The sequence below is a fragment of the Ceratotherium simum genome, chromosome 2 (genome assembly GCF_057802395.1).
Source record: "Ceratotherium simum simum isolate JZ-2026a chromosome 2, ASM5780239v1, whole genome shotgun sequence".
Taxonomy (NCBI): domain Eukaryota; kingdom Metazoa; phylum Chordata; class Mammalia; order Perissodactyla; family Rhinocerotidae; genus Ceratotherium; species Ceratotherium simum.
Window position 1 is genome coordinate 78,552,986 of NC_141901.1, and position 27,775 is coordinate 78,580,760.

The 27,775-nt window shown below is 41.7% G+C and overlaps 1 protein-coding gene across 1 annotated transcript in view; it reads right to left on the bottom strand.

The window, feature by feature from the left end:
* DNAI3 (dynein axonemal intermediate chain 3) overlaps window positions 1-12,864 on the bottom strand; it is a 68,595-nt gene extending 55,731 nt beyond the window's left edge. The window contains exons 1-3 of the mRNA XM_014788340.2: window positions 12,764-12,864; window positions 4,566-4,661; window positions 4,136-4,174 (exon numbers count right to left, since the gene is read on the bottom strand). Coding sequence (XP_014643826.1) covers window positions 4,136-4,174; window positions 4,566-4,647 — 121 coding nt within the window. The 5' untranslated portion in view covers window positions 4,648-4,661; window positions 12,764-12,864. The remainder of the gene's footprint in view (window positions 1-4,135; window positions 4,175-4,565; window positions 4,662-12,763) is intronic.
* Window positions 12,865-27,775: the final 14,911 nt, after the last annotated feature.

The following is a 27,775-nucleotide window of genomic DNA, read 5'->3' on the forward strand; positions in this document are numbered from 1 at the left end:
GAGGGGTCCTGATATTGCCCTGAAGGGAGCTGGGGGTAGAGGAGAGAGATTCTAGCATGAGGGGATGTTCAGTCAAACCCTAACCTCAAGTCTCACTGCAAAGGACTGACATGTTATTTTTCTCCTTAAACAAACACACTCACTTCTATTTTTCAGTCCATTTACTTTCCCATGAAACATCTCCACCATGCCCCATTCTCAGGTTCATGGATTTTTTTTTACCAGTCAATTCATTTTAGAAATATTTATTGAGAACTTACTTTCTAAAAAGCATGGTGCTAGTGTCAGGGTAGACAATCTAGAGGGGGAGACTGGCAAATAAATACACTCAGAAATACCTAAGTACAAATTGTGACAAGTGTTATTTAGAAGACAGGCTGAGAGACAGAACTTCAAACTAAGGAGGGTAGTAGTGGTGATGGTCTATTTAGACAGGAAGAACAGGGAAAGCAATTCACTCATTTTGTTTTTTTTTTTTTTTTGTGAGGAGATCAGCCCTGTGCTAACATCTGCCAATCCTCCTCTTTTTTGGCTGAGGAAGACTGGCCCTGGGCTAACATCTGTGCCCATCTTCCTCCACTTTATATGGGACGCTGCCACAGCATGGCTTGCCAAGCAGTGCGTCGGTGCGCGCCCGGGATCCGAACCAGCGAACCCTGGGCTGCCACAGTGGAGCGCGTACACTTAACCGCTTGCGCCACCAGGCCAGCCCCTCGCTCATTCTTTTCTTTTTTTTTTTTTCGTGAGGAAGATCAGCCCTGAGCTAACATCCATGCTAATCCTCCTCTTTTTGCTGAGGAGGACCAGCCCTGAGCTAACATCTATTGCCAATCCTCCTCCTTTTTTTTCCCCCCAAAGCCCCAGTAGATAGTTGTATGTCATAGTTACACATCCTTCTAGTTGCTGTATGTGGGACGCCACCTCAGCATGGCCAGATAAGTGGTGCGTCGGTGCACGCCCGGGATCCGAACCCGGGCCGCCAGTAGCGGAGCGTGCGCACTTAACCGCTAAGCCACCGGGCCAGCCCCTCACTCATTCTTTTATTCAATCAATCAACAAATATTTATTGAGTGCTTATTATGTGTCAAGATCTGTTCTAGGCATTGGGGTACAGTGGTGAGCAAGAGAGTTTCTGCTCCCCTGGAACTTGTGTGTGTGTGTCTGTGTGTGTGTGTGTGTGTGTGTGTGAGAGGGAGAGAGCAAAGGCAAGCCAGCATGGGTATGTGTGTAAATAGATTATCAATGCATAAACAAATAAACACAGTCGATTCTCACTATTCACAGATTTTGTATCTGCAAATCCACATGCTAAAATTTATTTGTAACCCTAAAATCAATAGTTGTGGCACTTTCACGGTCATCAGTGGACGTGCTTAGAGTGGCAGAAAGTTTGAGCTGCCCAGTGTGCACATTGTCAGCTGAGGTCAAACAAGACGATGCTCTGCCATCTTGCATCAGCTCTCAGACTGTAAACAAGTGTCCTTTCCACTGTCTATTTAGTGGCACACTTTTCACATTTTCGTGCTTTCTATTAGTGATTTTGCTATCTAAAATGGCCCCCAAGTGTAGCGCTGAAGTGCTGTCTGGTGTTACCCATAAGAAGTCTGTGAAGTGCCTTATGGAGAGAATACGTGTATTAGACAACCATTGTTCAGGTGTGAGTTATAGTGCTGTTGGCTGTGAGTTCAACGTGAATGAATCAACAATATATATTAAATAAGATGTCTTTAAACAGAAACACACATAAAACAAGGTTATTTATTGATTGGCTATTGAAAATGTTGTGACCAGGGGCTCGCAGGAACCTTACCCTGTATTTCTCCAGGACCAATGGCTCAGCATTTGCTAATTCAGTGTTCGAAGCAACTGTATAGAACTTCCACAAATAACGAGAATCAACTGTACTTTAACTTCAGAACTATCATAAGTGCTACAAAGGCAATAAAACAGGGTACTAGGTGATAGAGCAGTCTTCAAGGAGGGCCTCTTGTGGAGATGGGATTGGAGTCTGAATCTAAATGATGAGCAGGAGATAGTTGCATAAGATCTGAGGGAAGATCTATCCAGCCATCTGGAGCAGCAGAAGCAAAGGCCCTGAGGCAGGAATTAATTTAGTATGCTCTGTGCTAAGCAAGGCTGGTGGGCTGTAGAGAGAGGAGAGGGTGGAGAGACAAGGTCAGAGAGGAAGGTGGGGCCAGGACCGCTGCAATGATGAAGGAAAGCCATGGGAGAGTCTAAGCAGGAAAGTCATGGCCAGGCTGTGGTGTGCAGGATGGGTTGAAGGCAGCTGACTGGAAGCAGAGACACCAATTCGGGGCTAAGGAACCAATCTATGTGACGGATGTGGAGTCTCGGACTAAGGTGGCAGATGTGGAGATAATTGAAGTGGATGGATTTGAGGTATATTTTAGAGGTGGAATTGACAGGAGTCAGGATGGTTTAGATGTGAGTGGGGAGGTGTTGAGTGGGAGAATTCTGAGTGACACGCTCATTAATTCAATAAATATTTAAAGTAGTTCCCCCTTCTCCGTGGTTTCACTTTCTGAGATTTCAGTTACGGTTTGAAAATATTAAATGGAAAATCCCAGAAATAAACAATTCATAAGTTTTAAGTCGCATGCCTTTCTGAGTAGCGTGACGAAATCTCTTGCTGTCCCGCTCCGTCCAGCCCGGGATGTGAATCAGCCCCCTGTCCAACGTATCCACGCTGTACACGCTACCTGCCCATTAGTCACTTAGTAGCCGTCTCCATTATCAGATGAGTGTCGCGGTATCGCAGTGCTTGTGTTCAAGTAACCCTTATTTTACTTATTAATGGCCCCAAAGCTGGCAATTCAGGTATGCCACAGAGAAGTTATTGCTGTTAATCTCTTACTGCACCTAATTTATAAATTAAAATTGATCATAGGTATGTATGTATAGGAAAAAATGTAGTCTATATAGGGTTTGGTACTATCCACGGTTTCAGGCAGCCACTGGGGGTTTGGGAACGTATCCCCCATGGATAAAGGGGACTCCTGCATTGGGCAGCCTACCCTGCTCCAGCCACTGACTGTTAGCTGACATCCTCCACTGTCTCCCCACCTCCACACTCCACACATCCACCCTCTCTGCCCCCCGGGGCCCAGCCACCATCATCTCTTTCCTGGGCTGCTGCAATAGCTTCCTAAATAGTCTCTGTTTCTGTCCTCGCCCCTGCAGTTCTCAAGAGTAGCTGGTGACCCTTTAAAAACTTAAGTCAGGGCCAGCCCCGTGGCTTAGTGGTTAAGTGCGCACGCTCCGCTGCTGGCTGCCCAGGTTCGGATCCCGGGCGCGCCCCAAGGCACCGCTTCTCCGGCCATGCTGAGGCCGCGTCCCACATACAGCAACTAGAAGGATGTGCAGCTATGACGTACAACTATCTACTGGGGCTTTGGGGGAAAAATAAATAAAATAAAATTATAAAAACTTAAGTCAGATCGTGTCAATCCTCTGCTTAAATATCACCAATAACTCCCCACTATACATGACGAAAAGGTGGAATCTTTACAACGGCCTGCAAGGCTTTTAGTTCTTCCTCCCCACCCCAACTGTTTTGCCTCTGTGTTTCTAAACATGAAGGGCGTCATCAAAGTCAACTCGAAGGCGAAAGTTTCAACAACCGCAGCAAAAACCAAAAGTCCTATAAGAATAGATTAGCCTCTAAAAGTAGGAACAACACTAGTTTGGTTATCTAAATTCTAGTTTATTTGCTTAAAAATCAGCCTCTTTCCTTGAAATAGTAGGAATCTTACCATGAGGTACAGATAAATATTGCCCATGAGCCAGAGTTTAAAAGTATTATTCTAATAAAAGTCATAACTTGTAGACTTACCGCAGTTTATAGTTACAAAAGGTCTCTCAATGATTGTGCAATGTTATATTTTTAAGGGACTGCTTGGTCCAAGCCTATTTCTCAGTTTGAAATTCTCTCTTCCACTTCTACTTTTTATTCTTTCTTTAAAATTTTTCATTTTATATTCTAAATGACATGATGTAATTTTAGCCCATATACATTTTGATCAATTGTTTCAATTTGTAATATTCTTGCTTGCTTGTTGCATATTAAAATATTATAAAACTGGGGACATAAATTCTAAATTGTATTTCCACTTACCCAAGCTCTCCATATTTATAGGTTCCTCTTCTTCATTAACTAGAATATAATAAAATGATGTCAAATTTACATTTTTGCATCAAATGTACATCTTAGTTAATTACAATCTTTTACCAAGCCTCAAAACATAAATGCAAATATGTGATGGAGACAAACTATTTTATGAATAATTAAATAGACAGAATCCAAACAATTGTCTTTCTCACAGAATTATCTCTTAGTGTTATATTTGCTATGGCATTTGTTTTTGTAATGAAATGAATAAAAAGTAAGAATAAATCCCCATATTTTGAATTCCACATGTGTTTGACTTTATGACAGCAAAAATATTTACATTTATTTCATACATACAACCATGATCATTTTGGCTGCTACTATACATACAAATACTAAATCCAGAAAAATCCCATTAATGAAAAAATAATCCTACCAGATATTGTTGGTTTATTTTTGCCACGTTTTGACACTTTTCCGCCACTGGAGATCTTCTGTTTTTGAGATTTTGAAGCCATGGCTCTGACTTAGGCTGTGTAAAGAGGTAATATCATTAGTACATTCTGGTTTACAGTTTCAAATGGTAAGCATTGTCATTTAGTAAACATAAGAATATGTTTTCCAAGTTCTGCCTTTGTCTAAATCAATGTGTATCCACTTCATAGAATGGGTGTTCTGTGACCAAAGGTTTATTGCGACAACAATCTTACTGATAAGATCTTGCCACTCCAATGGAGCCATTCAGCTGAGGCACAAGGAGATGACCTGCTGACACTTCAAGGTTTCAGCCACAGGCCCTGCCACAGAAGCATGACAGAGGACACTGGTTCCCTCTCCTCTTGTGCGGCTCCCATCCCAGGGAGTTGCTCTGTGCTGCCCAGTGCGGGGCTCCCCAGCAGGTGCCCCAGCTACAAAGACGGGCTTAAAGTCCATAGGCAGATACAGGCCCACAACGTGCATATATGTACACATATGTACATAATTTTTAAATTAACATAATTTAAATCGTACTTTTGTCCTAGCATGTGTACATGTAACCACTGTGTTCTTATTTGTGCCGTCCAAGAATGCCTCCAAAAGTTTTCTGTGGAATTGCTCATCAGTTTTGACAGGGCATAACACTGGCCAAGGTCATTGCCGTGACGTCACAGCCTTGTCATCCCCTCAATGCTCACCTCTCATCTTGTTAAGTGGCTAGGAGTGTGATTTCAAGAGTCCAACCAGCAGGGTTTAAAAACAGGCTCTATCTTTTACCTGCTGAGTGACCCTGGGCAAATTCCTTATCTTCTAAGTCTCAGTGTATTCATCTTTTTAATGGGGATGATAACAAAACCTACGTCACAAGGTGGTTGTGAAGATTTAATGAAATAGAGTTGCATCATCATCAACTCAGTCTTCTCAGACTGGTTTGCCTCATTTTAATAAACCAACACAGAGTGAAGATTATTTCACAGCCCACAGTTAAAATATGAATTTTCTTTCACGCCTAGTCCCTTGATTACTATCTTGACCAAAGTGTAGGTGTGTGTCTGTGTGTTTGTGTATATACATTTTTTCCTTCGAATTTTTCATATGTGTTTTTTCCAATGACAACAATGACAGCTCACGTTTGTTGAGCTAACTATGAGCCAGACACAGTTTTAAGTATTTTACATGTGTTTTTTATTTAATTTTAACCACCTTGTTAGGTAGTCATTTTCTTAATACTATTATCTTTATCCCCATTCTATGATGCAAAAACAGAGGCCCTGAGAGGTCGGGTAACTTGCCTGAGGGGACATATAAACTATGAGGCCGAGTCAGGGTGGGAGCCGAGCTGCTTGGCTCCCATGTCCGCATTGTTAATTTTTGTACAAGACTGTCACTTAGATTTCAGTGATTACTGTGTTTCATTACAAACAAAACTATTTAACGTCATTGTCTTTATCTAGAAAGGTATGCTTTATGATTTAATCAGCATTTTATGATTCTGACAATTTAGGAATTTCTACTTTTTAAATATTCTGCCATGAATGGCTCTGACCCCACTTTTCAGCCTGTCACCTGTCCTCCATCCCACTTCTCTAACTTCAGATCTTGGACTTAGTCCTTGTTTCAGAAAATTCTTTCTCAGTGTACCCCTCTCCATATTCTAGTCCAGCTGCATTTGACTTAAAATACTCAAAAACACGCTGGACACCACCTGGCCTCACCCTACACACACACACCACCACCACTCTTCATTTCACATTTACTGAGCGATTCTGACACATCAGATGCTGTCCTTGGGGTTAGGAACATGGCAGTGAACAAAAGAGGCAAAACGCTTGTCCTGAAAGAGCTTCCATTGTAGGGGGAAGACAGACAGCAAACAAATAAAGGCACAAAATTATTAGTATTTTAGATGGTGATAAGTATTAAGGAGAAAAATCAAGTAGGAAGGGGAGAGGGATTGTAAGAGTAGGGAGGCTGTAATTTTATATTGGACAATCTGGGAAGAAGACCTCACTTAAGTGACATTGGAGCAAAGACCTAAGAGAAGGGAGGGAGCCAGAAATGCAGATATGTATCTGGGGAGGGAGGATGTTTCCAGGCAGAGGGAACGGTAAGTGTAAAGGTTCTGGAGCAGGAATATGCTTGGCACGTTTAGGAAAACAGTAAGAAGGTCATGGTGGCTGGAGCACAGTGAGCGAGGGAAGAGTTGGAGATGAAGTTGGTCAGAGAGGTGATAGGGATATGTATTAGTTAACTTTGCTGCAGTAACAAATGTCCCCCAAATCTCAGTAATATACAACAACAAACATTTATTTCTTCTTGTGTTCTGTATTGTGGCTGTGGGTGAGTTGCTTCTTCAAGTCTTGTTCTGGGACAGGCTGAAGGAGCAGCCCCTATTTGACACATGCTACTTTCATGGCAGAAGGAAAAGAGAAAAAGCTACCAAAACCACGTAATGCCTCCTAAATCTTCTCTGTGGCATTGGCACACTGTCCTTTCTGCACATATCCCATTGGCCCAAGCAAGTCACACAGCCTTTCAATGGGGGAGGAACGTATGCTTTCATGTCACTGGGTGGGAATGTATGATCCTTTTGCAGGGAAGGGAAGTAATTGCTGGGAATAAAATAGTTGGGGACAATTATATAATGTACTACAAGGAGTCTAGGCCATGGAGAAAGAATTGGGCTTTTCCTCTGAATGAGGTAGGGAGCTACTGGATGGTTTTGAGCTGAGGAGTTACTTTACTTGACCTTGCATTTTAAGGATCACTATGGCTGCTGCGTTATGAAGACTGCAGAGAAGAAAGGGCTGCAACAGGGAATCCAATTAAGAGACATTCAATAATCCAAGAAAGAGATGGCAGCTTAGATCAGGGAGGTGAGAGTAGGATGGAAAAGTGATTAGATTCTGGGTGTGTTTTGTAAGTAGAGCCAATAGGATTGCCAATAACTTAGATGTAGGGTGTAAGAGAAAGAAAGGGATCAAGGATGACTTCAACAAGTTTTGCCTAAGGAATCGAAAGCAGGGGGTTGCTATTTATTTAAATGAGATGGGGATCCCATGGGAAGAGCGAATTTGAAAGGGAAGATCAGGAATTCAGTTTGGTGCACGTGAAGTTAGACTGTAAAGTAGACTGTAAACTCTACAACTGGCACAGTGGACACACTAAAAAAAATGTTGAATTAATGACTCCTTGGTCCCCTCTTCCCCTCTTCCATTCTTAGCTTATGAATTTCCAGTCTGAACAAAAGTCTTTTGCCTAATGATCTGTGGAATAACCTGTGTGCATGCTGTATTCATTTTCTATAACTGTTGTAAGAAATTACCACAAACTTAGTGTCTTAAAACAACACAGATTTATTATCTTACAGTTTGGTAGTTCAGAAGTCTGACATGGGTCTCACTAGGCTAAAATCAAGGTGTTAGCAAGGCTGTGTTCCATCCTTTCCAGAGGCTCTAAGATCCTAGAGAAGCTGTTTCTTTGCCTTCTCCCCCTTCTAGAGGCCACTAGTATTCCTTGGAGTGTGGGCCCTCTTCCTCCATCTTCAAAGCCAGCAATGGTGGGTGAAATCCTTCTCACATAGCACACTGACCGTGTCTTCTTCCTCCCTCTTCCACTTTTAAGGACCCTTGTGACCACATTGGGCCCACCTAGATAGTACAAGATAATCTCCCTCTTTTAACGTCAGCTGATTAGCAACTTTAATTCCATCTGAAAGCTTAATTCCTTTTACCACGGATGGTAAAATTGCTTTCCAGGGATTGAGAAGTGCTGCATTAGTATTAAGCTGGAATATATAGGTATCAGTTTAACACAATCATCCCCAGAAATAGTCAAAGTAATCACATATGCCCAGTTCTTTTCAAATGCTGCTATTAAATGATCTGTGGGTAATTTGGTTCAGTTTCCAACATTCAGAGGAAAACAAAGTCAATTTTCCAGCAGTACATTAGGTAACACAATAGGAACAAACATTAAATGCAAGCTCATTTATTGCTTTCACCAGTATTAATTAACTCCTGCGTCTAAAATGTTGACTAGCGACCAAGGAAAAAGGAAGACCAGGTTGTTCTACAGGCTTTTAGAGGTTCTAATCCTCTTAATTAAAAAGCACAGTACTAAGTTGCTGGGCATCATTGATGGAAAAATTCATCAGCTGAGGTCAGTCTGCTGAATATAATCTAAAATGAAAAGAACATGATTACTTAGGGAGTAGCTACCTTGCATTGTATTTGTGTTTCAGGCAAAATTTTATACTTTATTTTAGTAATTGCAAATAATAAAAACCTTACCAATATTGTGTCTAGAAAATACATCACTTTTAATTGGAGATATTTAAATCAAATGAATAATGTAGTCTGCATAATTTCAATAAACACATATTTATTCAAGGTTTATATTTTATGCAGATTTTCTTTTTAAAAACAAATCTCAAATAAAAGATGTTGCTGTTAAATACAGCAGGTCTTACTAACATTTTTTTCATTAAATTAGTTACACATTTCATGCAATAACTGTGCTGCTTTATATTTAGCAAATTTTTTCCCCATTAAATTGACTACTAAAAGGTCATGAAAAATTTTCAATATAGATATCATTGTACTAAGATTATTCTGAAATGCTTACCACATTTTTCCTGTTCCCAGCTTAAGTAAATTCATTGTTATTATTAAGAGTAACAGAAGAGATACTTCATTTATTCATAAAAGAAAGGTTATGTCTACCCCAGTGGCTTGTTTACAATTGGTCTTCAAAGCCACTGTAGTTGATTGAATTTCAAAATAGAATTTGTGAAAGATAACACTTATAAATGTTTAAGCATTCCATTTAAATATTTTTGATATTAAAACCACTTATTTTCTTTGTAAATTAATTCACCCATTCCAGAGTACCTTTTTGCTACCAATGTACCAAAGGACACATTTTCTACCTTCCAGTTAACAGCAAAAGACATTAGAGAGTGACAGGAGAAGTGACTACTGGGAAAGTCCTCCGTGTAACAGCTCAAAACCCGACATGGCGCTCCACTGATGATGAGGAGCACTGCACGCTGAGCTGCCCATGACCTGGCTCCAAACTAACTTTCAAGACTTGTCCGTGACTATATCTTTTGATGATGCTTCTATTACTCAGGAGGATAACTAATCCAGATGAAGGGATCAGTGATACAATTACAATTGACACAATGCAGCAATTTAAACAGGTATTAGCTTCCTCTCTTCACTCGATTCTGCTGTAATGCACACTCCTGTTTACATGTTCCCATTTGTTACCTGTAGGTGTGTGTGGCTTACTCCCAGCCATGAGATTTTTCATTCTGAGAAGATCTGTAGCATTGGCACCTTCTCCTCACCTAGGGCCTTCCTTGGAAAGTATTACTTCCCCGAGTCTTCTTCAATTAGCTGACCTTGTCTAGGTGGTCATCATCCTCTTTTCTCTTTGTGAAGTATATGTCAGCTTATCATGCTTGCCTCCCTTTTTTTTAATTAAGTTGAGATTTAGAAAAAGATGGTAAATGTGTTCCAAGAATTTTTGCTCCTTGGTCAATCTCCATCAAGACCCTGATTAAGCTTCAAGGTTCTCCTGGGCTCCTCAGCCATCTTCTAACAAGTACACAACATCCAGCCTCCAGAGTTAACTGTTCCTACAATGTTTCCAATTAGTCTACTACTTCTTTTTTGTGTGTGTGTGAGGAAGATCAGCCCTGAGCTAACATCCGTGCTAATCCTCCTCTTTTTGCTGAGGAAGACCGGCTCTGAGCTAACATCTATTGCCAATCCTCCTCCTTTTTCTCCCCAAAGCCCCAGTAGATAGTTGTATGTCATAGTTGCACCTCCTTCTAGTTGCTGTATGTGGAACGCGGCCTCAGCATGGCTGGAGAAGCGGTGCGTCGGTGCACGCCCGGGATCCGAACCCAGGCCACCAGCAACGGAGTGTGCGTACTTAACTGCTAAGCCATGGGGCCGGCCCTAGTCTACTACTTCTGTTTCTCCTCTTCCTAGCTACTTCCACCTCTTCCCAAGATTGGATTTCTACCTATTTAAGTAGATGCTATCTCATCACTTCTCCCTTTGAAATGTCTCCTGAAATCCCAGCCCTCCTCTCCCACAGCCTCCTCTGGTTCAGGCCTTCCCCATGTCCTCCTGTATCAGGAGTTCCTAACTATCTTGTGCTGGGAACCCCTTCGGCAGCCTGGTGAAGGCCATGCATCAAATAAAAACATGAGATTACAGGAGAGAGAGATTATATTTAAATATTATATTGAATAGTTTGATACAGTTGGCAAACTATTTTTAAAATTATGATGTAATAACACATGTGCTTCTTTATTAACACATTAAATAACAAGTGGTGGTTAGCAGTGGTTTTAATTACTACCTTAACTTTGAAGAAGAGATGATCATAAAAAATATATCTATAATATTCAAAATGTAATATGAAAAGAGCTGTAATTTCTTTGGGTAACAATGTCACAAGTCCTAGTAATACTACTGTGATTTGTTACCAAATGCATACATTTCAATTAACGGTTAGTAAAAATAAATATGTAATTTTTTTCTATCCACAGATTCCCCTCCCTCCATCTTCTGACTAAATCATGGACATTTAACTTGCCTTCCTGCCCCTGTTTCAACCAGAACGGTCACCCACAGAACGGTCACCCACAGGGCACTTTTAGAGCTCTTTCTAAAATGCAGATCTTAACAAGTCACTTCTTTGTGTACTGGGGAATATAACGTGGGTCCCTACTGTCCGCAGCAGCATCCTCCTCCTGCACTGTAGAAATGGAGCTCATCTGAAATGCAAATTTCCTGGACTCACTGTGATTCTGCAGGTTCGGGTTAGCCTGGGACTCTGAGTTAGCTAACATCTGTTGCCAATCCTCCTCTTTTTGCTTGAGGAAGATTGTCACTGAGCTAACATCTGAGCCAATCTTCCTCTATTTTGTATGTGGGACGCAGCCCACATACAAATTGGGTTGATGAGCGGTGTGTAAGTCCGTGCCCAGGATCCAAACCTGGGAACCCCGGGCTACCGAAGCACAGCACACAAACTTAACCACTATGCCACCGGGCCGGCCCCATCTCCAAGTTCTTAAAATCACTATGAGGCAGTCTTGCACTAGTGGTCTGCAGCCCAGACTTTGCAAAACAGGATAGAGTCCAACTTGTAAGCATCGCCTTTAACACCCTTCACAGTCTACCTCACCACTTCACCTTTCCAGTTCTATTCCAGTTTCATGGGATTACTATCGATTGTCCAGGCAGTTCCCATCCTTTCTTTCTCCCTTCCTGGGGAATCCCCTTCCCTCCCCACCCTCCTGTTCCACACCATGCACACATTTCTCTGCTTGCTTAAAACTAATTCATTCTTCAAGGCAAAACTCTATGACCTTCTCCAAAGCCTTCCCAACTTTGTCACTCAGGCTTAAATAATGTTGTTCCCTCTGACACTTTCTAGTCACACTGTAGTATAGTTACTTATGCCAGGCCTCTGCAAAGGCAGAGGGCCTCAAACTCAGAGCTGCCTGAAAGATTGCTGTGAATTCACTCAGTGTTCAGTATACACTGTGGAGAAGGAGAGAGAAACTGTTGAGCAGCAATTAGGTACTGGAGGTCACTAGAGGAATAAGATGAGTTTTTTATTTTCAAAGAGTTAATATTCCCTTATTATTCTCCTTCACTCTTTATCTACTTCAGCCTTTTCTTAACAGTCCTGAGGTCATCTCTTGACCTACTTCAGCCCACATTAATCTTTTCTTTTTTGATCCCCTACACCAGGATCATGCTATTTCCTTTTCATCCATCTGTCCATCCATTCATCCATCCATCCATCCATCATCCATCCATCCATTCAGTATTTATTGAGTTCCTACTATGTGCCAGGCAATGTGGTAGACACTGGGGATATACAACCTGTGAACAGGACACAGCACGTGCCCTCAAAGTTCTTAGAGTGTCGTTAACTGCTCTCTCCTTGCTATTTTTGTCTCCTGACTAGGCTGGAATTTCTTTGAAAGCAGGGAAAGTGCACTTTTTTTGTAGTCTTCACTGCGCCTACCACATCGCTGGCACAGCGAGTGTTCCAAACGCCCTTGAAAGAGTGAGTAAAACGCTTGTTTTCCAAACCTCCTTTCCCATTCAGAGGTTCCCTTACCTTATACTGCTAAACGGACGGGAAAAGAAGCCTCTTTGCAGTATCCTAGAGAAAAGCTCCTTCGGGAGCTGGAGATGGGAGTTTGACTCTCCTCTCCCAGAAAAACAAGTCCCCAGAGCACAAACCGCAGCTCCACGGCAAGCTGTTGCTTTGACGCATCCGTTACTAAGACAAAAAGATGTGACTCCTCTGCTGAGACTGACAAACTACCACCACCAATACAGTGTCCGCTCCCTAACAGTCTCTTTCAGAGCAGGCTTGTGATTGGTTTCTGTGATGCTGACGTCGCGCAGCATGAACCCGGGCGAGGTCTGCAGTTTTCCACTAGCAAGGAAAGAGTTGTGTAATTTAGGTGTAGTATTGAGGCTAGTGGCCTGGCCTGACCCTAGGTCTGACAGGCTTGGTCCATGCCTCGCACCCAGCGCAACTGTACCCAAAGAAGAAGCCTTCTAGGGTGTGGACTCTAGCAGCAGGGAGGGAAGGGTGATATAAAGATTGCGGGCTTGGAATTCCTTAGGGCAGCCGCCTTGCTTACCCCGCAGCGATCTGGGGCCCTCCTAGGAACGTGCCTTAGATTCAGGTGTGAAGGAGAGAAAAATCCGGTTCGACTGGGTGTCGTGGGTGTCCCAGAATTTCTAATGTGTTACATTTTACTCCTGCTAAAATAACTTTTGTATAGTGTTTGACTCAAACTGGAAGTATGAGTTTCAGGGGAAGAAGATTAAATCCCTTAGTAACTCCAAGGTTCATTTTATCTGTGATTATGGGTCCTATGGGATTCATACAGTGAAGTTCATCTCTCTGAACACTGTTCCTCTCCTTTCCCTTTCTCCCCTGCCTAATTTGTAAGCTAGCCGAATTTAATAAAGTAATGCAATTGACTGCTGTAATTGGTCTAAATTTTTTACTCCCAATTTAAACAAAAGTATTTTTTTGAGAAGAGGCTTATAGATTCATAACATACCTGAAATTTAATGATCCTAGATAAGATGACTTTACATGATATGTAGGAAGATCACGTATATTCTTTCAAATTTCTTAAGAATTTGTGTTTGCAAAATGCGAATACACTTTAATAAAGAAATCATTAAAAAACAAAACAAAACTAGGAGGACTTATCATTGTGACAGCATTTTCCCAGGGTCTTCCACTCCCTGACACTGAAAGGTTAGCTTTCCCCTGGGCTCAGTCCTGAGCCTTATTTTCTTACTCTTTGCACTCTCCTGGTGACGTCATATCTAGTCCCCTTAGCTTCAACCATCCCCCTAAACACATCAGTGACTTCCATTTCTATACTCTCAGCCTAATACATCTCTTAAATTTCAGATCTGAATTTCCACTATCTATTGGACATTTCCAAACACATGTCTAGCTTAGCTCATGGTGTTTAGTAGTTGCTAAATAAAGATACTGAATGAATAAGTGAATAAAGATATTGAATGAATAATTACTGTACCACAGGCATTATGACTTACCAGAGGCAAAAGTCAACTCATTATCTTTCAGATATCTTTCATGTATCTTTCAGAAACTTTTGTTCCTCCTTTATTTTCTGTCTTAGGTAATAGTATCCACTGTTCCCCAGTTTGCAAAGCTAGAAATCTGATAATCATCCTGACTTCTATCACCCACAGTCAACGTGTCACTAAGTCGTGGCATTTTCCTTTCCTAAATTATCTCTCAAATAATCTATCTCTTCGTAGCCATCTTCACAGCCTCTCCCTTATTTTAGGTATGTCTCATCTCTCACCTAGATGGTAGTAACGACCTCTTGACTTGTTCTGTCTCCTCCTGTCTAATTTATTTGCCAAGTTGCCACAGAGTGTTCTAAAACGGATTCAATCCTGACATCACCCAGCTTAAATACTCTCAATCTAGCATATGAAACCTTATACAATTGGGATCTGAAAGATATCTTAAAGATATCTGGAAGATAATGAGTTATTTTTCCAACCTCATTTCCTGCTTCTTTCCCGGGCTCAACTTACATTTTAGTACAGAGCTTCTCACTTGAAGCCCCTCAATGCCAAGGGACATGAAACCATAGGGGCTGGGGGTGGTAATTGGCTGGTGGTTAAAAGGAGTTATCACTTGAAACAGACTTCTGCAACTGAGATATATTTGTTTCATATAAAGAATTCATGAATTTTTGCATTCTGCTCCACAACACATTCATGTTTGTTTTCTTTTTTTTTGTGAGGAAGACAGGCCCTGAGCTAACATCTGCCAATCTTCCTCTTTTTGCTGAGGAAGATTGGCCCTGAGCTAACATCTGTGCCCATCTTCCTCCACTTTATACAGGACGCCGCCACAGCATGGCTTGACAAGCGGTGCGTCGGTGCGCGCCCAGGTCCCAACCAGCAAACCCCGGGTGGCCGCAGCAGAGCATGCGCACTTAACTGCTTGCGCCACCGGGCCGGCCCTTGTTTTCATTTTTTAAAATGTCTAAAATCTTTATTCAACGTTATATGTCAATTATGTCTCAATAAAACTGGGAAAAAAATATCTAAAATCCCTATTAATTAAAATTGAATAAACTCAAAGAAGCCCTAGGCAGCTGTGACACGCTTCTCCTGTGGTATTCTACAGCCTTTGCCATACTGCTGCACAAGCCCAGGAAGTTGTGTGTCCCAGGATCAGAGGACAGGATCCCATGGCTCCCCAAATATGCCGTGCCCTTTGATAACCGTGTATCTGTCCATCCCCGGCCTCTACTGCTACCTCTTCCTCAACACGTAATGCCTTCCTTCATCTTCGTTACTTGGTAAACGCCTGTTTATTTTTCAAAACCCAACTCAAACATCACCTTCTCTGCAAAGCCATCCTGGCACCCCACAGAATTAGTCACTCTTTTCTCTGTTTTTCCATTACAGCAAGTATTACATTGTGTTGCAATGGCTTATGTATATGGATGTCTCCCCCACTGGACTGGAGGGCAGGGATAGTGTCTCACTCCCTTATATCTCCATTGTTTAACACCGTGTCTGACATGGGTATTTAATAACATATATGTTGAATTACTTAATTGATTGTCTATTCTTGAAAGCAAATCTAGGAAAAGCTCTCTAACAAAAGCTTCTCTGTATTCTTCCGAAGAATTTCCTTTTCTTAAAAAATAAAATCATAATCCTTTGCAGTCAGGTTTAAGGAAGTAAAGATTATAACCTTGTGATTTGGATGAGGCACCAAGCCTTTCTGTCATCTTTTCTCTAGAGATACCCCAAGGGGATATTCATTTGGAGGAATGAATTCAGTTCTGACACCAACAAAGTTAGAAATTAGATAGAAAATGTTTAGTAATTTCTTCATGTTACAAATTCAAATTACGAATGATTGACTGAACATCTGTTCTTTCACGGGAGTGGTCAGAAATGACACATCCCCACGGAGGCTAGTGGACACTTCTATGCTCTTCCGGGCGATGCTGAATTAATTTGCCTAAAATTTGAAGATATTTAAAAATTAGTTTCAGCTTTACTAGCTGAGTGAAATGTAGTGAGTCAAGAAGTTTTAACTAAAAATACTTCTTTGATTATTTAAAGACATCTTACTAAGTTTCAGATTGGGTTTACAGAAGGGTGATCTGACAAATTGGATAGGAGGAAGCTTGTTACTACTTATTATTTTAGTGCCTGACTCTCCCATCCCTTTTAAGATTTTTTAAAAATAGTTCAGAAACTAAGGGTTGAGGACCCTGAATAGGAGTCTTTATGCCTTTTGTTTGTCTGCATCAGTATGCCTGGGAGGAAGAGCGGGTGGGGAGGAAGAAAGTGTCCTTGTTTGAGCCCTAAACTGCTGTGATGCCAACGTTTGCAAAGTGCTTGGGGAAACTATCACAGCCTATTGCGTGAGGAACTGAGGAGCATGCCAGAAAAATATTCAGCTTCAGAAGTGAGAAAACAGACAGAAAAGTCTGACTTGAGAACAAAGCTTTAGCTATTTACAGGAGAAAACCAATTGTGGCACTTCTAGAAAAAATGAACTAAAACTTTAGTAAGAAATTGGAACATTTGTAACACTAAATTGAAGAGATAGGCATTCTTACGACTTCTGCACAGAACGGCTTGAGTCTAATGGGGACTAAAGAGGACAGTCCCCCCCTTCAGAATAGCCGGTCCTTTCCACAAGGAAAGGCAGGGCCCTACAGGTGGCCTGCAGGCTGTAGGCAGTAGATGTTTCTAGAGGGGCCAGTGCACGAACTGAGGAGGAAAATATGGGGCCATGGGGGTAGTAGAGTGATTTATTTGTGAGTATACGTGAAACTTCACTTTCTACACCCAGAAACAGTTGGTGGTGGGAGAGTCACTGTGTGGTGGTGATAGTCCTACAAGGTTACCAGGTGTCAAGAGCCAGTGAAGTATCAGCACTGCATGTATAATGATTGTTACCATTAAGGCACTTCAAATAGTTTTTAAAGTGGAATCATTCAAATAATAGCGTCCTTAAAGTTAGAAAATTATGTTGGAGCCTAAATTTGTCACTTTCTGGATAAGTGACATCAGACAAGCTATTAAACTCTCTATATCTCCGTTTTACATCTGCAAAATCTGGGCTGATAATGCTTTCCTCAGAGCCAAGCCAGAGAAGGAGCGAGAGCAACCACATTGCTGCTGTAAAGGGTGTTCTCCAAAAGAGAGAAAACCGCACAGGAGTGAATCGGAAATAGGTTGTCTGTTAGTTTGGGTTTCCACAGGGGACTTCTTAAGTATCAGGAGAGAGATAAAATTCGTTCTTCTCTCAACCAATTAGACAGCTTCAGATTTGAAATAAAATCTATGTTGAAAAATTTTGCCACGTGAGGGTACAAATCACGAGGTTTAACCAAAAGGCATTGCTCGCATCCCTGAATTCAGCCAGTTTTAATATTTAAATTTGAACAGTTCAATATGTTCCCAATAAGTTTTCTAGTTTGGAAAATTGTGTTTAATAAATTATTTCAAATGTAAAGAAAGAGTATATACGTTTGTTAACAGAAATCAGTTTTTCCCTATTTCCACGAGATATATGGTGAATAAATTTTTAAAGACTATTAGTATGAAGGGAGGCCAAATTATTAGCCTGTCCAGATTTCCCACAGATATTAATCTGTCCCTTTCCCATAGCACTGCTATCAAAAGGCCAGCATAGTGCCTCAACTGTGGTACAAGCTCAATGAAGAGTTGTTGAGTCAGAATTAATCTTAAATTCTGTTCAAAGTGAATTTATAGACATTGCTTCTGCCCTTTGGTGACAGTTAAAGGTAGATTTGAATATTCAACTGTCTACTAGACACTTCTACTTGGAAGTCTAATACAGGATTATCCAAAGTGTAGCCCTCATATCACAGCCCGCTGGGAAATATTTGTTACTAGTACACCAGTCCATGAAATATTTGTTACCATCTGCAGCAAAAGAAGTACAGAAATGGAAAGTGTTTAAGAACTTTATAGCAATTTGATAGAGTACCTACTTTATGTTACATTTGAACGAAATTGAGGTTTGTATTTTAAATGTCTTTATAAATTCATTTTCTAGAAATTTATTTGTACTGTATTTTACAGAAGTATCAGCCTGTGAGAGAAATGGAAACAAAACCAAATCAAGTAGCCTCCAACAGATAGTCTGGGAAGCACTTAGTAGGCATTTCAAACACGTGTTCAGAACTCAACTCTTGGTTCTCCCCACCGACCTGCACATCCTGCCATCTTCCTCACCTCAATTGACGGCAATTCCATCTTTATGGTTGCTCAGGCAAAATCCTCAGAGTCATCCTTGACTCCTCTCCTATCATTCACCCTTTTGGGATATATTTTCAACACTGCAGGCAGAGGGATACACTTTTAAAACATAAGTCAAATCACGCCAGTCCTATACTCAAAACCCTCCAATGGCTGCCGTTTCAGTCTGTGTAAAAGCCGAAGTCCTCACAAAGGCCCACAAGGTCCGGCATAACCTAGTCCCGGTTACTAGCCTCGTTGCCTACCATTCCTCCCTGTGGCTCCCGCTGCTGCAGACACGCTGGCCTCCTTGGGGTTACACACACACACCAGGCACGTTCCTGCTTTGCACTGGCGTTCCCTTTGCCTGGAACACTTAAACCAGATATCCTTCAAGTTTTTGCTAAAATGTTAACTTCTTAGTGAGGCCTAACCCCATCCTATTTAAAATGGCAACTTCTCAACACTCTCCACATTCTCCTTTCTCTGCTTTATTTTTTCCCCACAGTATTTATCACCTTCTAACACACTCTATAATCTACTTACTATGGTCATTGACTGTCTTTGTCCACTAAAATGTAAACTCTAAAAGGGCAGAGATTTTTGTCTTTATTACTGCTGCATCCGCAGTGCCTAAATCTATGCCTGCCGTATAGAAGGTGCATCATATGGTGTTCATTAAATGACTTGGAATCACCACTTTGGAGAGTAATTTGGCAGTATCTATTAAAACTGAAATGTACGTGTCCTATAATTGAGCCATTCTACTCCTGGATATTTACCCTAGAGGGACTCTTACATATGTGCATGAGAAAATGGTTCATAGATGTTCACTGCAGAATATTTTTGTAATGGCTGAGAGATGGAAACAACCTACATGTTCATCAGCGCAGAAATGGATAGAGTGCTACGGTGTAGTCAATAAATTACCATAAAGCTACTAAAATAAATAAACTTGCACGAATATAGCTCAGAACCAAAATGGTGAGATAAATGTGGAAGACTACGTCCAGAGCAATGCCATCTTCATGAACAAAAACATGCATGAACTATTTTTATTTATTATGGGTACATGTACGTGAGAAAAACATTACAAATGAACTACTGAGATGAGTCACCCTACTTCATGACAGGAGATTGCATTTAGGGAGGGATGGTTAACTTTATAATGTTTTATTTATTATAAAATAAAAAGACTGGAAACAAAATGAAATGTAAAATTTGTTGAATATAGGGGTTGTGGGTATGGAGTGGGATTAATATGTTATTCTTTATACTTTCTGTATTTGAAATGTTCTCAAAATTAAAAAATATTGTCTTCTAGACTGCAAGATCTTTAACTGCAGAAACTATGTTTTATTCATATTTCTATCCATAGGTACCACTACTTAGTAGGATTTAGGAGGTCCTCAATAAATACTTGTTAAATATGTATGTGTTGAATAAATAAACATTTTAATTGAAAAAAAGGAGAAAGAATTGAGGGGGAAAGAAGATGAGTGGTACAGATGTAAAAAGACTGAAGCGTTACACGTGTGAAAAATATTTGGGTTGACATTTGCATGAATTAATACTCATGCTACCAGAGGCTTTCAGCTGAGCTATGTTACTCTGAAACAGACAGGATTTTTGTGATGCCAAGAAGATAAAGACATGATAAAAACTCTCTTCCATCCATTAGATAGCAAGAATGCTGTTGTGATTCATTGGCTATTGTAGTCGTGTTTCCCAATTCCCAACAGATATTAATCTTTGGAATTCAGAAACAAACAAACAAAAAAAATGGAATTCTTGAAACTATTTTGTATTTTTCATAACACTTTATTTACATGTTTTTGAAATATCAGTAACCATAATAATAAATAATAAATCATTTTTCTGTGAGAGCGTTATACTAAAAGTTCTAGAGGTTTCTTTCTGTTTTAAAAAATAATAAAAGCATAGTTTATTATATTATGAACAAACATATTGGACAAGATTATATATTTCAGTTACATGTAGCAATGATTTCTGCCTGTGATAGACATTTCATAATAAAAATCATTAAAAGAAGGAAGTGGTAATGCAAACTAAACTCTAAATAAAAATCGTTTTTAAAAATAAAAAATAGAAATATTTAATATTTATTTATTTATTTGTTTGTTTGTTTATTTATTTATTTATTTTTGTGAGGAAGATCAGCCCTGAGCTAACATCCGTGCTAATCCTCCTCTTTTTGCTGAGGGGAAGACCAGCTCTGAGCTAACATCTACTGCCAATCCTCCTCCTTTCCCCACCCCCCAAAGCCCCAGCAGATAGTTGTACGTCATAGTTGCACATCCTTCTAGTTGCTGTATGTGGGACGCGGCCTCAGCATGGCCGGAGAAGCGGTGCATTGGTGCAAGCCTGGGATCCGAACCCGGGCCGCCAGTAGCAGAGTGCGCACTTAACCACTAAGCCACGGGGCCGGTCCCAGAAATATTTAATATTTAAAAGTTATTCTTCAAGTGACAATTTAAAACAGATAAAACATTAATTGCCTTATTCAATAGATTTGATCTATGTTTTGACATAAATATTCCAGAAGAGGAAAAATTTTTCTTATTCTGTGTTTACTGTTGGTTCAGTTGTTAAAATGCTCCCCAAAGCATTATCAGATTGGGCATTAGGTTATATGTTGCTTTATATAAGCTTCTTTACTTTTTTAACAATGAAGATATTTTGTCTGTTTTATAAAGAACTATACCCTTTAGTGAATATTCAAAGAATATTCTTGCATTTTGCATTCAAAATGCAAGAAACAGGATTGGGTAGTACTCAAATAATGTAACATTTGGCTCTCCTAGCCTGAATAAGGGTATTACATAGAAATATGTTGAAATTGCCAATTTAGGGAGTTATTTTGCTTGCAAAACTTGTTATTTCTTGAAATACTATCCATAGGACTAGCACAATGTATTCTATGCATATAAATATATTAATGTTTATTTTATTTGCAAGAAGTAATCACCAGCAGGGCCAGGAACACACACTTATAACATGACAACAATTACAAGAAAGACTACCTAGATCTTCACTGATTCTCTCTATAATGTGCTCCTGTCATGCTTTCCAGAAATGTTGACCTTAATCTTTGACTCTACGTGTCAGCATTTCCTGTCTTCCTTTTGACTTGATGTCAGTATATTTCTTTGAGCCAATAATATCACTATGCTGATTGTTAAGGTTTAATTTTTTCCTTTAAATTGTTTTGCCACCTTTGTCAAAGATTAATTGACCATATATGTGTGGATCTATTTCTGGATCTAGTGGGTCTAGTCTGTTCCATTGTCTCTATATATTCCATATGTTTCTTTTCATGAATACCAAACTGTCTTTCTTATACAGCTTTATAATAAGTCTGGAAATCAAGTAGGATAAGTCCTCCAATTTTGTCCTTATTTTTAAAAATTGCTTTGGTTATTCTAGGTTCTTTGCATTTCCATATGAATTTTAGACTCAGCCTGTCAATTTCTACAAAATAGCTTGCTGGAATTTTGATTGAGATTGGGTTGAATCTATAAATGAACTTGGTAAGAACTGATATCTTCACAATATTGAGTCTTAAAATTCATGAACATGGTTGATCTTTTCATGAATTTAGATCTTTCAAAAAAATAAAATAAAAAAGGATCAACATTTACAAGCACATAAAATATGCCAGGCACAGTAATGGGTGCTTTACATGCATCCTATTAATTAAAATTCATCATTGCTTTTATTAGACAGATTATACGTAGAAGGAAATGAGGAGGTGGAGAGGTTTAGTAATTCCCAGAGGTCAGCCAGTAAGTGGCATGGAAGGGAATGTGGGCCCCCATCTGTCTGACTCCAAAGCCTGGATTTTCTATTCTGCAGTCTACTTAACTCAGCTCTAACTAGGGTTAAGTGAGAGCCACCACTGGGGCCAGCCCGGCGGCGTAACTGTCAAGTGCGTGCGCTCCGCTGTGGCGGCCTGTGGTTCTCAGGTTCCGGTTCAGATCCTGGGCCGCACAGATGCACTGCTTGTCAGCCATGCTGTGGCAGTGTCCCATGCAGAGTAGAGGAGGATGGGCACGGATGTTAGCCCAGGGCCCATCTTCCTCAGCAAAAAAAAAGAGAAGGATTGGCATCGGATGTTAGCTCATGGCTGATCTTCGTCACAAAAAATAAAAATAAAAAAAAGTGAGGGCCACCATTTATCCCTGCAAACCTCTCCAAAGCTCAGATTGTTCCTGAACATTTCAAACTCCCATGGTCATGATGACTTCACTGTTATGGTAAGGAGATAGTGTTAAATCACGTGGAGGCATTCAGGCATTAGAGATTAAATTATATTTTCCAAATTTCACTTGAGAATTGAGTGTACCAATTATACCCTTGAGTATCTACCTTGTTCATAGCACTTGGGATTCAGCTTTAAGAACAGCATAAAATTCGTGTACCCCATTGCAAGAAAAGATATTTCCATTTATAAATTATCCATGCAAAGTGGTTTAGGATTTGAAAAAGGTTTTGTAACAACCTGGCAGCTCTTGATATGATTTGGGGAAGTACCTGTTATGGAAATTCAGTGATCTTTACAAACTTACCCGTGGCCAAAAAATAAGAATAAAAAATCAATTAAAACATATCCACAGAGGTTGTAATTAGAATTGATCAAAGTTCCTGATCTATTCCTGATAAGGAGTAAGCTAAGATTTAATTTTAAAAAATTATGACGGGGGCAGGCCTGGTGGCATAGCAGTTAAGTTCGAGCACTCTGTTTCAGTGCCCAGGTTCAGGGGTTCAGATCCCAGGCAGGCACGGACGCACCACTTGTCAAGCCATGCTATGGTGTCCCATATAAAATGAGGAAGATGGGCATGGATGTTAGCCCAGGGCCAATCTTCCTCAGCAAAAAGAGGAGGATTGGCATCAGATGTTAGCTCAGAGCTGATCGTCCTCACAAAAAGAAAAAAAAAATTATGACGAAAAAGGTTATGGTTGGAGGTCTTCTCTTAAAGAAAAAATACCCAATGACACTTATTAAAGATGGGGTAAGGCGGACTTTATTCAGGACCATCCAGATAGTTATAGGAACCCCTGCAATGGGGTTTTACAGTAGAGGAGAGAGATGTGGCTTAACTCTGAATAAGGCATGGGCAGTGGGAATTTATAGCCCAGGAGCAGGGTAAGGATCAGTGGATGGAAAATTACTAAGAGGAAACAACAGGGTTAAGGAGAGTTCTGGCTAAACTGACCTAACAGGATTCTTGGTGAACACAGGCCAGGATGATCAGACACCACCTGGGAGATGGTGGTGGATGAGGAACCCTATCAGATATCGAGGATGATCAGATATTAAAGATGATCAGATATTGAAGATGATCAGATATTGAGGGTGGGCATTCTGGTTAAAGTGACTTAGAAGGGTTCTTGCAAACACCGGATTTTACAAGGAACATGGGCCTAGGCGAAGGTTTATGAGGCAGACTCAAGTTTGGTCAAGCAGAGAATCTTTGTCACTACCTCAAGTATCTCTAGTCACATTTCTTGTAAGAGCTTTCCAGGGCTCTTTCTGTCCCAGCACGCAGTCTAGAGAAGAGCCTAGTCAATGGTTCACTAATTTCATCGCAATTCTCCAAAACTGGAAGCCCTAGAGAGGGTACAAGGTTCAGGCTTGATAAGTCTTACCCTTCATGATGTTCCCTGTATACAAAGATCAGAATGCACGGCTGCTAGAGAGGCCTGAGCACTCACCTGCCGCCAGGCCCTTGACATCCTTCCTCGAGTCTACAGCCACGTGAGAGGAGTGGGCCAGGAGGGTGGCCCCTGTTCGGGTCTGAACCCCGGAGCCCAGGCGTTTGCACCTCACTGAGCCGCAGCTCCTGAGCAATCGTAGAAAGCCCGAGTGGGGTTGTGCGGGTTGTTTACGGGGACAGGCAGGGGCGTGATGGGTGCGGTGCCCAGAAACCCGACAGCGTCGGGCTCTTGCAGACGGCGGCCTTCACCCTACTTATCCTGAAAGAAGGCCCCAGAAAGGGCGGGGAAGGGAGGCACAGTAACGGGGAGGAGGGTCACGAGTTAAAGCGGCCGCAGGAGGGAGGATGCCACGGGCGGCGACTCGCGGCCGGCGGCATCACGTTGGACTCTGGACTGAGCGAGCCTCAGAGGCTTCCAGAGCGGCGCGCTGACATGCCGCGTCCCCCTGCAGCCGTGCTGACCTGACGCCTCCCCGGCGGCCCGCTGACGTGCTCCCCCGGCTCCTCCCGCTGTCCCCGCCGGGCGCTCCCTCCGCGGGCCCCGGGTCGCAGGTGAGCCAAGCCCCGCACCGCCCGGAGGCATCAGGTGTCGTGGGAACGCAGGGAGGGACCGCGGTGTCGCGAGCCGTCGGTGACACAGAGCGGGAGGGTCGGGCCCCAGGACGAAGGCACCATGGAAGGGACACAGGTGGGAGCAGGGTGCGAGCTGCAGCGGTTCCGCACAGCGCCCGCGCGGCCGCCGGTGCAAGGTCAGTGGTGGCGCGCCCCCGCCGGCGGTCGGGGAGGGGACCCTGCGGGGCGGGTTAGCCGGGACCGGAGCGGGGCGGCTGGGGGGCGGGGACTCCAGAGCAGGAAGCCACCTGCGGTCCGGAGTCTCGCCTTGGGTGGCCTGGGGAGGGGGCGGCCGTCCGTGTGTGGCCGGGGCTCCGGAGGGTCTGGAAGTTGCACAGCCTGCCTCTCTTGACTCGGAGTGTCCCTTTAGTAGAGGCGTGGGGAGCGGATGGAAGTGGGGGCCAAAGCCGGGGTCCCCGCGCGGGGCGAAAGCAGCCGCGCGCCCGCTCGCGTCGTCTAGGGAGCTCGGGCGCGGCGGCCGGGAGGAAGGCGCGCTGCTGCGGGCCGCGCTGCGGATAATCGCGCAGCCCGCCCCGCTCCTCCCCGCGCCGGATGCTAAGAGTTCAGAGTCAGTCTGAACGCTCGGTTTTTTGTTTTTTGTTTTAAAAAAAAGAAAGAAAAAGAGACCGATGTTTCGGATTTGGTGAGAAAGCGCTTCTGAAGAAATTAAGTTGCGTTACTTTGTCAACTGTGAGGCTTTTACTATTTACACGTATTCCCTGGTTTTCTCTAATTTTCTGCAGCTCAATCCAATTAAGCCCCTCATCGCCAGGAATAAATAACCTCTGTGTTAGTTTGCCGATTGTAAGGGCGTGCCTGATACCTCGGATAGACTCTCTCCCGGCCCGCGTCTCCACCGACCCTGCGTCCCGCGCGGCGCTCCAGGGGTGGGGGTGAAGGGTGGCCGAGGAGGAGCACTCCTTCAGCGGCTAGGGGTCTGGACAGTTTGCAGTTTTTAAAGCGCAACCTCGGAACGGCTTCTGTGACGCGGGAAAGCTAACGTTTGCAGCAAGTTCAGCGGTCGATCCTTGTGAATGAAATGTCTTGCTTCCGGGACAACTTAGCGCGATGTGCTGAATAAATTAATTGTGGTTGGCTCATTTTCTCTGTGTTCCCGTGGGTTACTGTTACACGGTGTGTGGCTACTTTGTTTAAAGTTTAATTTTCCCCGGACCAAACTAGAAAGGGTTTAAAGTGACCTCAAACCTGTAATTACCAACATACTTTATTAGTACTTGCTTCATTATCATGTCGGTGTTCATATGCGAGTTTTGGTTATCAAAAAATCATCTTCGTTTTAAATCCCATAGATAAGGTCTCTTTAAATGCTGGTTACAACAGCATACCTTTTTGAAGAAGGAAATAAAATGTTCTTGAGTGAAAATTCTAAGAGATTGATAACTTTTTTCTCTCCATTATGTCTTTACCTGAGTTATTGTACTCTTTGCGTTTTAACTCAAAATGTTAACTCACTTTAACACATACATGAGCCACACTTTAATAATTCCTATCATAATTATTTCATTGTGAAGGTACTGCATGTGCTATTGTAAATATGTTTTATGCTTTATTGACTCAGCAATATCCTTACTAATCTTTTCATTAATCAAGAGTTTAAAAACTTTCCCCATGGCTAGTTTTTATAGCCGGTATCTATTGTTTGGAGATGTTGGGTTTGCTAAGAATGTTTGAATCAGAACCAAATGTGGGATATTAAACTTGGAAAGCAGTGTGGTACCTAAACAGTGACTTGTTAGATGTGGTGTTAACATTGGTTAAATTTCCCCCCATTGATCTTCAAGCAGAAGTTACTGTAAAAATTTCACAGTGCCAGCCTTTCTACTCTAGATGGAAGAACTCTACTCGTCTTGGTGGTTGCAGGCATTTATTTTGAACAGGTTTCCATAATATCAGTATTAGCCTGAGGGAAAATCCAAGATAGGTCCCAGCCTCTGGAGTGACTTCTTTGCCATTTTGGAAAAGCTGACTATGAAGACAATAAAACTAGCCCCATCCTTTTCAAAGAGACAAAAGAAATAATAGGTATGAAGTACTTTGAAAAGTAAAATGTGCTACATAAATATAAGGCCTTCAATGAACAGCAAATACAAGTGATGTGGCTGATTGAGATTTGGACTAAATGGAGCTTCTGCGTTTCCCTTTGTAGAACAGTTAAGTCCCCTGAGGCTCACACTGCCCCTTAAGAACCTTGTTGGCTGTTTAGGAAGCTGATCTGTCTGCTGGGGCTGTATGGAAAGTGAGGCTGCTTGCTTAGTGTTAGACCCTAGGCAAGGGCTTTATTTGCATTTTTATTTCATGCTCACTAGAATCGTATGAGGGTAGGCATTGTTATTCCCATTTTGCAGAAGAGAAAATTGAGGCTCAGGGAGGCTGAGTGACTTGCCTAAGGTCATAGAAGTGTCAGGTCATGGAACCAGAATTAGAAACCAAACAGGATCTTGGTTCTCCACACCACATCTTGCTACCTTTAACTTGGTGGTTTTAAACTTTTTTTGATAATCTAATGACACTTGAAGTATCTCCCCAGGAAAAAATGGCCATATCCACATATGCACAAAATTTTGCATGTAATTTCAGGGTCCACCTACCCTCTGAAACCCTTCCCCGGGGTTTCAGGTCACCCTGCTCTAACTATATCTATTACTGAATGAGGCAGAAAGTATACACATACTATATATGTATGTATAATCTTTTACTAATTAAAGCAGCGCTTGAATTTGGTAACTTTTAACTGGGTGAAAATCACTTAGTAACTGAAACAAAAAGAAAAATGATGTGTTACATTCTAATTGATCTTTTATCATCTAAAGTGCAGCTTAGAACAATGCTGTTTATTTGAAACCAGATCTTTTGTTTGGGCTTCTTTGACTATCCTGCTCTAGCAAAGAATATAGATTTGTGCCTTTATTCACAGAATGGAAATATTTTTTTTCCTCCTAGAG